At 35.8% G+C, this 16,863-nt stretch overlaps 1 protein-coding gene across 3 annotated transcripts; it reads left to right on the top strand.

Moving 5' to 3' along the window:
• The first annotated feature begins 1,920 nt into the window (after window positions 1-1,920).
• LOC145617627 (uncharacterized) lies at window positions 1,921-6,339 on the top strand. 3 transcript variants are annotated; one of them, XM_081672352.1, is made up of 7 exons: window positions 1,921-2,294; window positions 2,566-2,659; window positions 3,414-3,487; window positions 4,232-4,288; window positions 4,946-5,188; window positions 5,390-5,430; window positions 5,867-5,995. In XM_081672352.1, coding segments are annotated over exons 1-7 (618 nt in total). In that variant the 5' UTR covers window positions 1,921-2,186; the 3' UTR covers window positions 5,868-5,995. The 3 variants fall into 3 exon arrangements, with proteins under 3 accessions (XP_081528478.1, XP_081528476.1, XP_081528477.1); XM_081672350.1 differs by lacking the exon at window positions 5,390-5,430 and having other exon boundaries at window positions 5,867-6,339; XM_081672351.1 differs by lacking the exon at window positions 5,390-5,430 and having other exon boundaries at window positions 5,863-6,339.
• The last annotated feature ends 10,524 nt before the right edge of the window (window positions 6,340-16,863 follow it).

The following is a 16,863-nucleotide window of genomic DNA, read 5'->3' as shown; positions in this document are numbered from 1 at the left end:
TATTAAAAACCGAGATTCTACAACTACATCTAATACTCAATACTTAATTAACAAACCAACAATTAGAAAAGGTCTTATTCTTTAGAGTGTGGTACTTGTCAAACAATACAATGTTTTATTTTGTTGGGTTTGAAGCTTATTGACAAATTGTAAGACAAAATACCTTATATATACTTACAATATTACACGTGACATATTTTGATGAGAGAGTATTACACCTCGATAGTAATTTAAATACAAATATTATCATAATTTGACATGTAATAAGAACAATTTCACAAGTAAATTAAACTTCAAAGTTACGGCAAACCTTCAAAGATTACCATAAATACTGAACTTTTAGTCCATATATTCTTATAACCCCGGATTTACATATAAGGTCCGTCTTTCTTGTATGTGTGTTCACTTAGCAACCATTAGATTTGAGATCACCCTAAGAATTAAGATCTTAGAGTGGAAGGGTATATGTTTTCGAGCACCTTCCTTTGTATGATAGCTATGATGTGTTGCTGAAAATCACGTGGACTATATTAATCTATATAGATACAAGTAAATTAAAGTTACATACTACTTATGTATACGAACTATATATTATTGGACCACAAATGAAATGAAAGGCATCTAGTTGAATAATGCCACAAAAATATCAATTGAAGTTTTGAAGGTTGATATTGTTTTATAGCACCCAAAAACTCAGATCACTACTTTTGGTTATAAATTCAAGGCCCATATCCCATGCTTTATTTGGATTTTAAGGCTTTTATATAACCACCGTATCCAAATTTGTGACTTTTTTTCCAAAGAGAACGTGTCGATAATTTTCTCATTTACAATATGATTGATTAATTAAAATTGTAGTGATATACTTACAAATATCATATTATAAAGTGTTTCCCTTGATTTGCACCAAAATAAAAATCCCCTTCATTAATTATTTGTCACAATAGTGTATCTTTCGATTGATGAAAGATTTTTTATAAGTTGTGAGAGATTACCTAGCTCAATCGCTTTTCAAAATGTACGAGTTAGCATTAAAGAAAATAACTCATTGATATTCAACTTATTTATTGGTTGAGGGGAATTAATGAACTTGAGAAAGAATTTTTTTTCCTGATAGAAAATTTTGTATCAACTCTCACCCCCTATCGAGTCTCTGTGAAGTGAGAATGAATTCACATGTGATAATTGTTTATTTAGGATGATCTTCAATAACCTTGAAAATAAAATAGTAAACCTATTATAAATTGTAGCTCATAATATATAATTGTTGCTTAAGTCCAAAATTACATTTACATACACACTTTTCATTGATAATTTAATTGTTTTATCCCAAAATCAATTAGATACTCAATCGTGTGCTAAGCAAATACCTATATACACTTAGGGCCTGTTCACATTTACTGAACTGAATGAACTAAATTGAAACTGAAGTGAACAGACCCTTATTTCATACTTGTATGTATGATTTACATAAGATCATTAGAGAAATCTTAGCATAATGCAAAGATTATTTATACTAACAAGTTGTACCTACCAACTAAAAATAGCAATAGAAACGTTTTTTGTATTTTAGGGAAAGCAATAGAAACGTAAATGGGATTATGTAATTAAAAGTTTTCCAAAGTTAATTTAGGACCACCATTAGCTCACCCAAAACAGTTGAAACAGAACCTTCTGGATATACCCCTAATTAATTTTTTACATTTTTATACACAAATAAAAATCTCAACTTGCAATTTAACAAAGAAATCCCACCATAAAAATTTAAAATATCTCCCTCATCTTTCAATCTCAACCCTTCATTCCTCCTAAAAAAAGAAGTAATTTTTAAAAAAATCCCAACATTTTCTTCACTATAATTATTTTTTTTTAAATTTTTATTTTGAGAATTTAAAAAGTATATAAAGTGGCGGTTTCTGGAGTGTTCTTGTGTTTCAGCAGAAGGAGATCATCTTCTCCTTCTTTCTCTCTCCTCTCTCTTCCCTAAACTTCCGTGCCCAAAAAATATGTAGTTACTTCCGACATTTTCCAACTTAATTATTCTATTTTTATACAACTATCATATTATTATTTGGCCTTTTTTATATTATTTGGCCAAATTCAATCCAATTTGTCGACAATACAGTATATAAATAAATTCTACAAGTAGTACAATTTATTTGTTACAATAAAAAAAAATCTTAACAATGGCAGATGGTGGAGAAAGAAATGGCGTTGATTTTTATAAAGTACTTGGTTTAGAGAAGGAATGCTCGCCAACTGACCTCAAAAATGCTTACAAGAAGCTTGCTAAGGTTAGATTGGTGTGTTTTTTTACTCCCTTTTGTTTACGGGTTTGGCGGGTAATACGGTAGCTCATCTTGTCACATGGCGGGATGTTTTTATTATGTTTTTGTTTGTGCGGGAGTAGTTATTACTTTGGCGGAACTTGATTTGCAATAATAAAATTCCCGAACTTAGTTTTGTTATGTTTTCTTTGTTTGGAAGTGTTATTATTTTGGCTGAACTTGATTTGCACTAATAAAATTCCCGAACTTATATTATGTTGTGGATTCGTATTGGTAGAGATGGCATCCGGATCGTTGTTCTGCGACCGGAAATTCAAAGTTTGTGGAAGAAGCCAAGAAGAAATTTCAAGCTATTCAAGAGGCTTATTCTGGTAATTTCACTGTTTATTTCCCAACTTTTTAAAGAAAATTATTTTATTTGTTGGTGGGTTGGTTACTTGGTTAGTGATTCGGCTATTTTTATTAAAAAAATTGTTTTTCATTTGGTGACCCTCAAATGTTTCACTATACAACCTTGTACCCGTGACTAATGATTTGCAACGTTACTCGATCGTCTAATCTTTTGATTATTTTGGAATAAACTAATCGCGTTAGTATATATCCTAATAGTACTCCCTGTATCATGTACGAGTACTTTGTATATGAATTCTTTCAATCAATTCATATTGATTGGTATTTGTTTGGTTGTTTAATCTTTATGAAGTTTATGTTGACCATTAGAATCAAATGTGAGTTCCGAAAAATACATTTGAAGTTAGGTGCACTAGTATGTTACCATAGTTCATGTACATTTGAGCAGGAAAATTATCTTGTGCACCTTTTATTTATAGATGGAATTTGTACCCTCGTGTTCGTTATTTGATCAATAGTTGGAGAATATAGTTTATGATTATGCATATATTAAATTATTAATTATACGGCGATTTTGGATCACGTAATAATTTCTAGACCTTAGTAGTAAGGGACAATTTTGGGAGCAATAATATGGAGCCAAACTAGCAATATGATACGGTGATTTTGGATCATGTAATAATTTCTCGACCTTGAAAAAACGGGAACATGTCGGGGGCAGGAATATGGAGCTTGAGCTTACTTTATGGGTGTTTTTTTTGTGGTTTGGAACAGTTCTATCCGATGAGACTAAAAGGCTTTTGTATGACGTTGGAGTCTACGACAATGATGATGACGAAAACAATCATGTGAGTCCTCTTTTGTCCTTGATTGCTATTCTTGCTTTCTAGTTTCTATGTATGGAGTATGGTTTAATAATTTGGTGAATGAAAGATGATTTGGAATGATTTATTAAGATTCATGATTGATGCCAATTAGCTAAGAATATCACATTATTACATCGTTTTCTTATAGCCCATAATTCGGAAGAGTAGACCCCGGTACCTATTGAAGAACTATAACTTGTGGACTAATTGACCCTTCATCCTTTTTCTCTGTTTGTTCTCTGTTTCTCCTTGTTTGAATACAGTTCATTTCTAATCTTTATTATGTCCAAATTGTCGAAGATGGGCTGGTACTTGAATGATCATGGACCTTACCAAATGGTTGATGTTTTGTGCAATTGCGTTCTTTAGGTGATAACATCGTCCCTTAATAAGATGAGTGAGCAAGAGCGTGTCCTCGTAAATTTAAGGAATGCAAAAATCACTCGTTACCAACCCCTTCATGTCTACTGAGTAGTGCTTGTAGGTCTTTAGGGCTAGCCTTAGGGTGCTCCTACATGCAATCTTTATTATGCCGTTGTAATGATATGATCCTGTGACAAGTTAATCAAGTGCCACAATTCCACCATAACCTCATATATATCCATTTAGGGATCTAATTAATCGATGATTGAGCACCTACATGATACGAGTCTTTTTGTTTTATCATAGTGCATTATTATGGGTTTTTATATGAGCTCTTGAGTCTTGACATTGGCTTAATTACAGGGAATGGGCGACTTTCTGAACGAGATGGTCACCATGATGAGCGAACACAAACCCTGTGTGAGTTTCCGCGTCTAATCATTTTCTATTACAAAACACTTTGTTAGGTTTAATCATTGCCATTTCTTGTTATTTGCTTATATGCATTCAGCCACTTGCCCACTTCCCCCCTCCTTGGCTCGCAGCGGGTTCAACACCTGATAATATGTTTTCTTCTGGTTAATAATTCACGCCTTGTTTAAAAAAAAAAAAAAAAAATTTACTACTTTTGTGGTTGTGGATAAGATACACATCTCAGTTTCTTGTTCACATCTGGAGTTATGTTCTGATTTGGGTCATAATCGGCAAGTAGTATCTAGGCCGACCTCCATTAAAGATTCGGTGTCCCTTTTAACAAGTACTGAAATCTAGTAAGTTCGCTACTGTAATAGATGCTTCAGTTTTGTGGTCCAGTAATATTAGTGATGCATACTGCAATGTCTACACTTGAAGCTCTGACAACTGATGCTGCTTTTGTCGCACAACTTGCTGCGTAGGGCTAGTTTCTATGGATTTTAGTTCCTAAATGGTGGCTGCATAATGTTGAACATCAATGTTTGTTGATGCCTTTGAGAAACTAGGAAATTAAATCCTCCAATGTGCACTTTTAAATTTTTCTTGATGACAAATTGCAATTTATGTATGAGAAGTGATTCTTTTTGGTTATGAAATTGACAGGAAAATGGCGAAGAAAGCTTTGAACAATTACAGGAGTTATTTGAAGATATGTTTCAGAGGGACAGTTGTGATACATTCGCTTCAACCTCAACTCAGGGGATGAACTCTTCTTGTTCATCGTCTTCGTATGGCAGTTCTATTGAGGGTTCATGTATCAATAACAAGAGGAATTCAGTAGGAATGAATAGAACAGACGCATCTTCATCCTTCAATAATATCAACTTTGACAGTTTCTGTTTAGGGGTAAGTACAAGCATCACAAAATATTTCCTTCTTCGAGTGATCACCCTATCTACCTCTTAGTACGATATGATAGAGCCCCTAAGGTCATTGATTAGAGTCGATATTATTTTGGGTAGTGAAATGACTGAACTTTTTTTTTATTTTTTCTTTTGGGGTATTGAACGTTCAACTTGATTGTTCGGGGAGCTGTTTTTGTTTCAGGATGGATTGGATGATACCTCGAAAATCATTACTTCATTCTGGTGAGTAAAACACTTATAGGGGAACTAGGTGAATGAAATAATTTCCAAATGACTTACAATTAGGCAGCTAACCAGAGGCAAAATGTCCTAGACATTCCCAAGGGGCAAAGCGTAGTTAAACTTGGGTGAGTTAGTTTAGGCACTATTGACATTTTGCCTCGTGTTGCCTAATTTTTGTGCAATTGGCCCGTCTTCTAGGTATATGTTTTGTTAAACACATCTATGTGTATAGAGCCGATATTATGCATCGTGAAGGAGTGCTGACTACTAGCTAGCTCATAGTCATCCACTCCATTTTTGTGAATAGATGGTATTAGTATTACACATGTTTGCTTACCTTGACAATCTTGGGTTTAAAATTTTAATTCTAACTTTCTGACATTTAGCTTATTTGTAATCCTCTCTTGTGTTTGTATCAATGGTTTCGTGAAGACAGATGGATTGCAGGGGAGACTCGAGAAGGATAAAGGGAGCAGCCGCAAGAACTCAAAGAGGCGATGGTAGTAGTTGTAGCAGCAATCGTGATAATAGTAGAAGGCGGTATGGTAGGAAACAAAAGATTGCATCTGGCCATGATGTTTCTTCAAATGATTACTCCGGCATTTTCACTTGATTCAAATTTTACTGGTGAATTTCAGTTTAGGGAATTGGCTTATAGAGATGTGTCTATAGAGGGTTTGATACCATTTCATGGAAAAAAGGGTCTAAATTTTGGCATTCATATGTATTGTATCTCATTCTCATCATGTAATAGGAGAGCTACTTATTTGAGTTACCATTACCAACATCTCATAATGCCCACTCTGTTGTTCCTGTACTAGAATCTACTATATAACTAGATATAAATCACGAGCAAATAGTGCTCTTCTTATGCTTTGAAAAGCCTACTTATTAAGTTATTTAATGTTCTATCCTTGTATCAATCGGTGATTTATAAGTTGCAGTGTAAAAATTACAATTAATAAATTTCATCTCGATATAGTGTAGTTGACAACATATTCTCTCCTGTCAACTAAATTGAACGGAGGGAGTTTTACTCATTGTAATGAGAGTGATAAATTAAGGGTGATTTACTGAACTGAACTGCTTGGAGCTGAACTGAACTTAATTTAAGCCGAAGAGAACATGCTTTAAGTTTAGAAAGTGCAATAAGCCAATAATATTATGATTACCAAGTAGGATGTGTGTAAAACACTCATGAAAGAGCCAAAATATATCATGAAAATCAATAATTGCAAGCTTGCAACCACCTTGACTTAAATAAACAACTTTATCATTTAAATGCAAAGAAACATGGAATGCAAAGATTTGAGTCTTTTTTTCTGTGGGAAGTGACCGAATGAGAAATAGGTCCTACAGCACGTGAATGAAGGCCCCCTGTGTTATTTATGCTCCTTTGTCACTTTCTATATTTGTCCCTTTATTTTTTCTCTCTTTGCCCTTTTTAAGAAGTCACTTTCTAATTTCTAAGTATGTTAGATCTGATGAGACGTATAACAATATTATATTACAGTAAGTTGTACAAGTATCCTTAATGATAAACAAAATTAAATGCTACAGAGTACTCCGTGTATGTATATCAGTATATGCGTTAGGTTTTTTTAGTAAATGAGTTTCAATATTATGAATGTAAAATTACAATTGAAAAATCTGTGACAAATTACATGCCGATACGATGTTATAACGGGTACTCCATATTCCATATCTCACTTTTTAATTCTTACTACGCAATTCACCAATTTGGTGATCTATGTTTTAGCGATTAATATCTAATTAGTCGTTGTTTTATGTGTAGATTATTTCTAATATTATCTTGGTAATGGAATCAGGTAAATTTTATTAGCGTTGAACAAAGATGAAATTTGATGGAAAATGGATTGTTTTGCTAATGAATTAATGTAATATATACGTGTGTCAGTGTGTGTATTCATTGTGAAATTGTTTATTCAAAATTTAATGGGTTGTTAAACGCTTTGGTGCCAAAAAAATAGTTGTTATTAATTAGAATCGAATTTAAAAACTTTGCTTTAAACGAATTAAAAATTAATCATACCGCTTAGGGCATCAAATGTTGATAGGATACTTTTAACTCAAATGGAAAAGCTATATGCATACAAAATATCTTTATTAACATATTTTACTGTATATGTAGTATCTCTTAGGGTCTGTTCTCATTGACTGAACTCAACTGAACTGAACTGAACAGAAATGAATATTTTATAAGAGAAGGAAATTAGGAACTGAACTAAACTGAACTGAACTGAGCTGAACTGAACTGAACTGAATTGAATTGAGCTGAACTGAACTGAACTGAACTCAGCTGAACTGAACTGAACTGAACTGAATTTCAACGTAAGAGAACAGGCCCTTACTTATCTAAAATGAAATGAGCCGTAGATACAATTTTTAAGAAAATTGGACCATATTTTGAGCCCATAAGTATAAAATGGTCATGGTTTAAGTCCATACCAAGATATCAATATCTCAAGAGCCCAATAATTGTTTCTTAAAATAGACATTACATTAGTATTAGACTATTAGTACTACCGAATAAATATTGAGGGATCAAAAATGGAGTAGAATAAGGTACTCATGATGGAAGACAATAGGAGGCTTAGACTGGGTGATGTACAAACTTTCAGATACCTAGATTGTTTGCATATCTTGGTGATATTGATATGATACTGTGAACATTTAGCATCTACGTAAGAGTGTTTTAAGCTAAAAATTTTAATTTGGGAGTTTTGATTTTACAATTTTTTATTTTTTTTTTAAAAAAAGGTTAAATTATTCTTCATTTGAACCACTTGAAAATTATAGATAAAAAAAGAAGACTTTAGTTATATCTTGTACGAGTACATAGTTTATATGTGTAAGGGTTGGCTAGGTCATGCCTACGCTCAACCCACTTGCTAAATGTCATGTCATGCCACAATTAAGGTTCGTGAATAATATCCCTAGGCCACATACGTACCCATCGTGCAAGGTTGTGTAGTGCTTACATGTCCACACTAAGCTTCACTTGTCTGTCATGTTAGATTATGTCCATACTAAACTTCAAAATATGTGGCCTAGACACAGTCAATGGCCCAACATGCACAATAACATATCCTACTCTGGTTCAATGTTTCATTGGTTGGGTTTGATCCAACAAACAATAATCATGGATATTATATGCTCATATAATCGTTAGTTTCATTGTTTAATCTTACAATCAACTTTTGGTGAAATTGGGTCAATGTTGAAAGCAACACTGTCTAAGTAAATTATACTTGCTCGTAACCTTGACTCTTTTGCCTAGTGAAAACCTTAGTAAGATAGTAACAACTATGGCGTATAAGCTTTAATAGTCAACATAAAGCACTTCACCCACCCCCAAGGCCCCAAGCCCCACCGACCGGCCTGTGGATATATCGCAACTCTATTTGATAGGCAAGCCAGCTTGCCAAATTAAATACTTTCAAAGGACCAACTCATCAATCAAAAGCTTAAGCCGATGGTTAAGGCTCAGAAATATGTTATACTACTCTATCATGCCCCCTCACACGATTAAGCTGACTCTTAATACTATGTCAAAAAATCAAGTCAACCAAAAGCTTAAACTTATGGTTAAGGCATAAAAATATAATATACTCAATCAAATACAAAGTAATTTTTATTATTTCAACTATTTCTAAAATTAGTTACATTAAATTAAACCACGAATATTTAATGAAACTTTCATATAAATTCAATATCAGTATCATAATACATACTCTGGAGTAATAAAATTCAACGACCTAGGCAAAACAAAAATGAACGTTAACACTAAAATAATAGACAATACAAAGAGGGAACCCTACATTGATAACTTTCTCAAGTGATAATTGTTAGATTTCGGGAAAACTCCTCAGATTGGAGTGTGTACCATTGAATAATATATATAGTGTTACAACGCTAGTCCTAATCTTGTTAGGAAATCTAGTCTGATAAGAATACAAACTATATCACAATAATATACAAATATATCCTAATTGTGTGACAAATATTATCGTAAACTCTAATATCTATCACACCCCCGCAGTCGTAGCGGGAGGAGGACGTACGCTAAGACTGGACCTAAAATCCAGAAATAAATCTCGTGGTAGGCCTTTGGTGAAAATGTCTGCAAACTGATATCTAGAAGGAACATGCAAAACCCGGACTTGCCCCAAAGCAACCTTTTCTCGAACAAAATGTATATCCATCTCCACATGCTTGGTGCGTTGGTGCTGTACTGGGTTGCCAGAAAGGTAGATAGCACTGACATTATCACAATAGACAATAGTAGCCTGCCGAAGAGGACAATGTAACTCAAGTAATAAATTACGAAGCCAACATGCCTCAGAGACAACATTTGCGACGCCTCGATATTCTGCTTCTGCACTCGACTTAGACAAAGTATGTTGACGCTTAGATGACCAAGACACGAGGTTGTCCCCAAGGTAACAACAATAGCCCGAAGTGGATCGTCGGGTATCGGGACAACCTCCCCAGTCAGCGTCTGTATAAGTAATCAGTCGATGAGAAACAGTCGGATATAGATGTAAGCCGTGATCAATGGTACCCTGAATATAACGCAAAATGCGTTTCAATGCCTCATAGTGAGGTTCCCGTGGATCATGCATAAATAGACACACCTGTTGTACCGCATAGGCAATATCTGGCCTAGTAAAAGTGAGGTACTGAAGAGCACCCGCTAAACTTCGATATAAAGTGGGATCCCGAAATGGTGGTCCTGCATCTGCACTAAGTTTGGACTTAGTGTCAACTGGAGTGGCTGCAGGCTTGCAAGAGCCCATACCTGCACGCTCTAAGATCTCCTGTGCATACGTTTCCTGTGAAAGCAGCATATAAGAGGGAGTACGGGTTACCGCAATCCCTAAGAAATAACTCAATGGACCCAAGTCAGTCATAGGAAACTCAGCTTGCAACTGAGAAATAATTCCTGTACGTAACCTGTCAGATGAGGTAGCTAAAATAATATCATCAACATATAGGAGCAAATATGCCATATCATCACCCTACCGGAAAGTAAAAAGAGAGTCGTCACTCTTGGAAATGACAAAGCCCAATTTAACGAGAAAATTTGCAAAGCGTTGGTACCAAGCTCTTGGAGCTTGTTTCAAACCATAAAGAGCCCTGCGGAGCCGACAAACATGGTTTGGAGCCCTCCGATCAACAAAACCCGGGGGTTGATGCATATAAACAGTTTCCTGCAAATCACCATGTAAAAAGGCATTTTTGACATCTAATTGATGTATCGACCACTTTTTAGCCAAGGCTAAACTGAGAACAGTGCGAATAGTGGCCGGTTTAACTACCGGACTGAAAGTCTCATCACAATCAACACCAACTTCCTGCGACCTGCCATCACATACAAGACGAGCTTTGTGTCTTTCAAGATCACCATTAGACTTGAATTTATGCTTAAACAACCACATACAATTAAGAATATTCACCCCCGCAGGCCTAGGCACCAATTCCCATGTCCCTGTATTAATTAAAGCACTATACTCATCATGCATCGCCACATTCCAATTATGGTCATTTAAAGCTTGTTTATATGATTTTGGAAGAGGTGACTTTAGGTGAGGTGGTCCCGAGTTTTGAACGGTGAGGTTGCAATACTTGGGATTTGGCTTAAAAATACCCCGTTGACTACGGGTGACCCGGGGAGAGGGAGGTGGTGGACGTGTGGGCTGCAAAGGAGGGATGCCACGCAAGGGTGGTGGAGTGTATGGTGGTGTGTTTGGGCTGTGAGGAAGTGTGTTTGGGCTGTGAGGTTGGGCGGACAGGGGGGTCCGTGGGCTTCCCGTGGCTGGGATAGGAGTGCCACGGGTGGGCTGTGGGGAGTTGTGGCCTGGTTGGGCCGCTGGTATTCCAGCGCCCGCTGGCCCAACTGGCTGGTGAGATAAGCCACGGCCTGCCTGGGCCGCTGGTATACCAGCGCACGCTGGCCCAATTGGCTGGTCTGTGTGGGCTTGCTGGTTTGGGCCAGTTGTGTCTGGGGTTGGATTTGTGAGCTGATTTCGTAGGTGGGGATGAGTGAGCAACGGTGATTGGTCATCAAAGCCTAAAAAATCATAATCCGAGAGTTTGTATTGAGTCAAATTTTTGTAAGGAAAAGTTGACTCATCGAACACCACATGTCTAGAGATAATAACTTTATTAGTGTTAAGGTCAAGACACTTATAGCCACGCTGATTGGAAGGATAGCCTAGGAAGACACATGGAGCGGATTTTTGAGCTAACTTGTGAGGAGCAGTAGCGGCTAAATTTGGGAAACAAAGACGACCAAAGACTCTAAGATGATCATAAGAAGGGTTTTTGCGAAAGAGAGCTTGAGCCGGGGTCAAGTTGTGTAAGGACTTGGTTGGCAAAATATTTAGGAGATATGTAGCGGTCTCTAAAGCATGAACCCAAAAGATCGGAGGAAGAGAGGCATGGAATAGTAAAGTGCGTTTGATATTATTTATAGTGCGAATCATACGTTCGGCTTTGCCGTTTTGGGAAGAAGTGTGAGGGCAAGAAAATCTAAACACCATTCCATTATCTAGACAAAATTTTTTAAACGAGTCATTGTCAAATTCACGACCATGGTCACTTTGAAAGCATTTAACGGGTCTTTCAAATTGAGTTTGCACATATTGTCTAAAATGGATAAAAGATTGGAATGCTTGAGATTTAGAAGCTAAAGGAATTGCCCAAACATAATGAGTAAAATCATCAAGAAGAACCAAATAATATTTGTGACCATTACTACTACGAATAGGAGATGTCCACAAATCGGCATGAACAATATCAAAAGCACAAAAAGTTTTACTATTCGAATCATGAAAAGGTAGTCTAACATGTTTCCCTGTTGGACAAGAATTACAAAAATCGGAGTGATGCTCCTTATTATAATTAATGAAATTATTGCTCCTAAGAAATCTTAAAGAAGGTGCTCCTGGATGTCCTAGACGGTCATGCCAAGTGGTGGGAGCGACTGTGGTGAGAGAAGTGGCAAGGCAAGTACTCGGATCATTGGTGGTGATAGGATAGAGGTCCCCGGAACTATTGCATCTGGTGATTACCCTCCCCGTTCGTAGGTCCTTCACAGAAAAACCATTAGGGTCAAACTCAATAGAAACCATATTGTCAGAAGTAAATTTACGTACAGAAATAAGGTTTTTAATGATTTGAGGGGCTAGGAGTACATCTTTTAGAGCTAAAGAATTGTTCGGGAATTTAGTATGACCATAACCAGTGATTGGAATACGATGACCATTGCCAACTAAAATATGATTATTAGTGCTTAAATTAAACAAGGGAAGAAGATTACCGGAAGTATGAGTCATGTGAGAGGTAGCTCCCGAATCCATATACCATCCGTTATCCGGTGTAGAAAATCCCGGTGAAGAGTAAGCACTACCAAGCTCGGTCAGAGTCATGGGCGGACCATGCATCGGTGATCCAATGTAAAAGGACTGCTGCTGTGGGCTTGGTGCATTGGGCCGCTGGTGAAACTGGCCTGAAGTGGGGAATGGTGCTGGCGGTACAGCCCAATAGTATTGTTGTTGGGGCCAGGCCCAATGTTGGCCAATTGGGCCATGTTGCTGCTGTGATGAATTAGCTTGCGAAGACCCCTGCTGCTGAGTTGACTCGCCCCTGCCTTGAGCTTGGCCACCACGGCCTTGGCTTTTGCCCTTGCCACGGCCACCCTTTCCACCACCGCGGCCGCGTCCCGTCTCACCTCCACGACCACCGCCAGCGGCTGGCGGCTGTTCAGCAGGTGAGGAGGTGCTTTGTTGTGCGACAAACGAAGAGGGAGGAGTGGTATTTTCGGTGTTGCGTCTAGACTCCTCTAGAAGAAGCCTTGAACGAGCAGTGTTAAAGGAGGGTAAGGGATCCGTTTGAGCGATCATAGTAGCAACAGTATCATAATCAGTCTTGTGAAGTCCGGCAACCATACGAAGGACTAACTTTTGATCGGAGATAGGTTGGTCGACGTTCGCCAATTGATCAGCAATACTCTTAAGTTGTTGGCAGAATGTAGTGACGTTTTGGAAGCCGTCGAGATGAATTGCATTCAATTGAGTTTCAAGATACACCGCCCTCGTGCTTTTGTTATCTTGAAAGATGTCCTTGATACGATCCCAAGTCTCTTGAGCAGTAGACTTTCTACCAAGAATAGTTTCAAGAAGGTCCGTTGATATGGTGCCATAGATCCATTGCTTTACGATTGCATCAAGGCGTTTCCACAAAGTGTCAGAAATATAGGCAGGTCGTGGAGTATCGGAGTCAATGTGGTCTAGGACATCATAGGCGCAAACGTGATTCTCAAATAATTCGACCCAGTTCGAATACTGTACTTTCTCATAATCCAGAGTAAGAGGGATTGAATTTTTGATATTGGTCACGGTGAGGGCGGGGTGGAACTCAGGGGAAGAGGGTGGAGGAGGAGGCGGAGGTGGCGTTTGGTCATCCTTAGCCATTGAAGAAGGTTGCTGACAGATTTAGGGGAAAGCGGAAGCAAGGTAAATTAAAAGATAATTAATTCTTTTTGTAAAAAAAAAATTAATCAGGATCGAAAAACCTAAAGCTGTGATACCATGTTAGATTTCGGGAAAACTCCTCAGATTGGAGTGTGTACCATTGAATAATATATATAGTGTTACAACGCTAGTCCTAATCTTGTTAGGAAATCTAGTCTGATAAGAATACAAACTATATCACAATAATATACAAATATATCCTAATTGTGTGACAAATATTATCGTAAACTCTAATATCTATCAATAATTATTATGAAGAGTTAGTTGATGGAGGTCAATTTTTCTTGAGGAATTCATCTTTCCAAAAGTTGACAAAAGAGCTAGGCAACCGACTTGATATATTCATATATCTTAATGTAATGATACTACATACACTTTTATTTTGGTGGCGGCTATTAACCAAGTTAGGTGTTGGTAGGGTCTTCCATGCACTTGAAATTTATGATATGGTTGAGGGGTTCGTTGATTGAAATTATGAATTCAAGTAACGAGTTTCATTTTACAGATATGGTGGATAAATTGTTTTGTCTTCCCTAAATCAAACTGTATCCTGTTCTTGGTTTGATTCTTATTGGTATCTTTCTGATGATACGTTTAAATATATATATGTGGTACGAAGTATAATTTTAAACCTTTTAAGTATAATTTCATTTTTGAGTTTTACTACGTATTTGTAACTTGAGTGTGAGTAAGCTAGGAGAGTTGCACAAACATTGATCCGCATGGCATTTTTCTACTTAATTAATTTATATGACGAGTAAGCTAGGAGAGTTGCACAAACATATATGACGAGTAATTAATAAAATTTATATTGAACTTTATTTTCATCCTAATACGATTTCATACGCATTCTTTGATAATTTGTATTTTTCTTTGTTATACACTTGTAATTCTATTTCTAGGAAAAGTTTTGTACGTATTTAAAAAAGTGGAGTATATATGAAGAAATGAACACACCGTATGATATACGTACCTAAAGGCATTTGGTGGGTCCAAATAAGTAATGTCGACATTTACAATTGGTAGATCGTAGATCAATCAGTAAAAATGGAGCTTACCAATTCATTCGATCTTATCCTAAAAAATTGGGGGTAGGTGTCATCTTAATGACTTTTTCGTAAAATAGTTCCAACTTGCTCGTTTTTATCATTATGATATGCCCCTTTCATTTGTCCTAGTCACTCACTAACACACTGTACAAGATAATACAATGATTTAAATACTTTGTCTTATTATTATATTATTATTACTACTTGTATTATTATTATTAGACGGAGTATATTATGCTCCTGTAATACTTGTACAATTGTATTACAAAGTCTACAACAGTGTTTACCATCTTAAAATAATGCGAGTAGAATGCATCAAATACTTACAATTAAATTTAATTTTGTCAATTTGAAATTCATATTTGTACGTGATTTAATTGAGATAGATCATGTATTTAGGGCTTATTCTCATACGATTATTTTCGTTCATTCAGTTCAACTCCTAATTTCCTTTTCTTATATAATATTCAATTCACTTCAATTCAGCTCTAATAAATTCAGTTCAGTTCACTTCAGTCAAAGAGAACAGACCCTTAGTTAATATTTATGGTATTGTTTAGCCCTAGACACAATGATATAAACATGTGCGTTAATATAATAAGATTTTACCCATGAAAATTGGTTGACCCTTCACATATTGTTTCCACAGTATAACTCAATAATATATGATCAATGAAGATATTTTAATAAAGTTTTGAATCTTATGATCAATGAAGATATTTTGTTAGTTTTGACCATGTCATTATGCTTGGTTTGAAATACAAAATAATATGCTACAACTATTTACGAATAATTGCCTTCCTTTTGTCCCCAAAACTTATGTTACCCTTATATGTTTGTACATTCTCACTGACTCATTGTTGGTAAATTATTTCATATTCATATTCATTTGCATAATATTATTGTTAGCCTTTTTTTCTTTCTGTAACATCATACGTAGTGAGTGTTAATTTGTAATAGTGAGGTTGGTGTTTGTCTTATAAAAAGCCTAACAATAATATTATGCAAATGAATATGAATATGAATAAAAAATAACAGTAACATTTTACCATTTTAATTGTCAATACAACAATAATAATGTGCAAAGGAAGGGTGAACATGTTGCACCTAAACTATTTTTTAAAAAAAATTTAATAATATGGAGTAGTATAAGATAACTTATCTTAAACTATTTATGAAAATGACTATTATTTTTTTAATTAAATTGTACATTTTAGATAACTTATCTTAAACATTTTACAAGAACGACTCATGTCAAATACAGTAAACTCCATATAAAAATGTAAATAAATTCTATATTATCTTTAGATAAAGATAACACGCTGTTACATAATAAAGATAACACGTTGTCACATGACTAGTCAAAAGGAGATATAATATCTTTACCATAAAATAAAACTCATCTAGATGGTCATAGTAATAATTAGACTAGCAGCACGTCTTGTGTGTGGCTGGTCACACCGTGTGACCACTTATATAAAAATCAAAGTAACCTCTATAATATTGACAAAGTAACCCCTGTAACATTATCAGAGTAACCCCTATAACACTGACCAAGTAACCCTTGTAACACTAACCAAGTAACCCATATTACACTAACGAAGTAACCCCTATAACAATTTGCCATACGGTGTGGCTAGCCACATATAAGACTTTGTGTTAGACTAGAATCACACAAAAAAAAAGATTATATTACCTCAACTCCACATCATACTTACCTAAATATTTAGATGGCTCTTGATTCTTTAATATTCCTTACAAATAGGAGTTTCTTTATCCAACTAAATCTTATCCACTACCCCCTTCAACACCCTTCATCCTTCTAT

This window comes from Chenopodium album, chromosome 26, assembly GCF_948465745.1.
Source record: "Chenopodium album chromosome 26, dcCheAlbu1.1, whole genome shotgun sequence".
Lineage (NCBI taxonomy): Eukaryota > Viridiplantae > Streptophyta > Magnoliopsida > Caryophyllales > Amaranthaceae > Chenopodium > Chenopodium album.
The sequence above is the reverse complement of the archived record's forward strand: the minus strand, read 5'-3'. Positions and strand labels throughout refer to the sequence as shown.

Coding starts and splice junctions, on each gene's coding strand:
- LOC145617627 (XM_081672350.1), top strand. CDS start 2,187: ATGGCAGATGGTGGAGAAAGAAATGGCGTTGATTTTTATAAAGTACTT. Junction 2,295..2,565: donor CTTACAAGAAGCTTGCTAAG/GTTAGATTGGTG, acceptor TCGTATTGGTAG/AGATGGCATCCGGATCGTTG. Junction 2,660..3,413: donor TATTCAAGAGGCTTATTCTG/GTAATTTCACTG, acceptor GGTTTGGAACAG/TTCTATCCGATGAGACTAAA.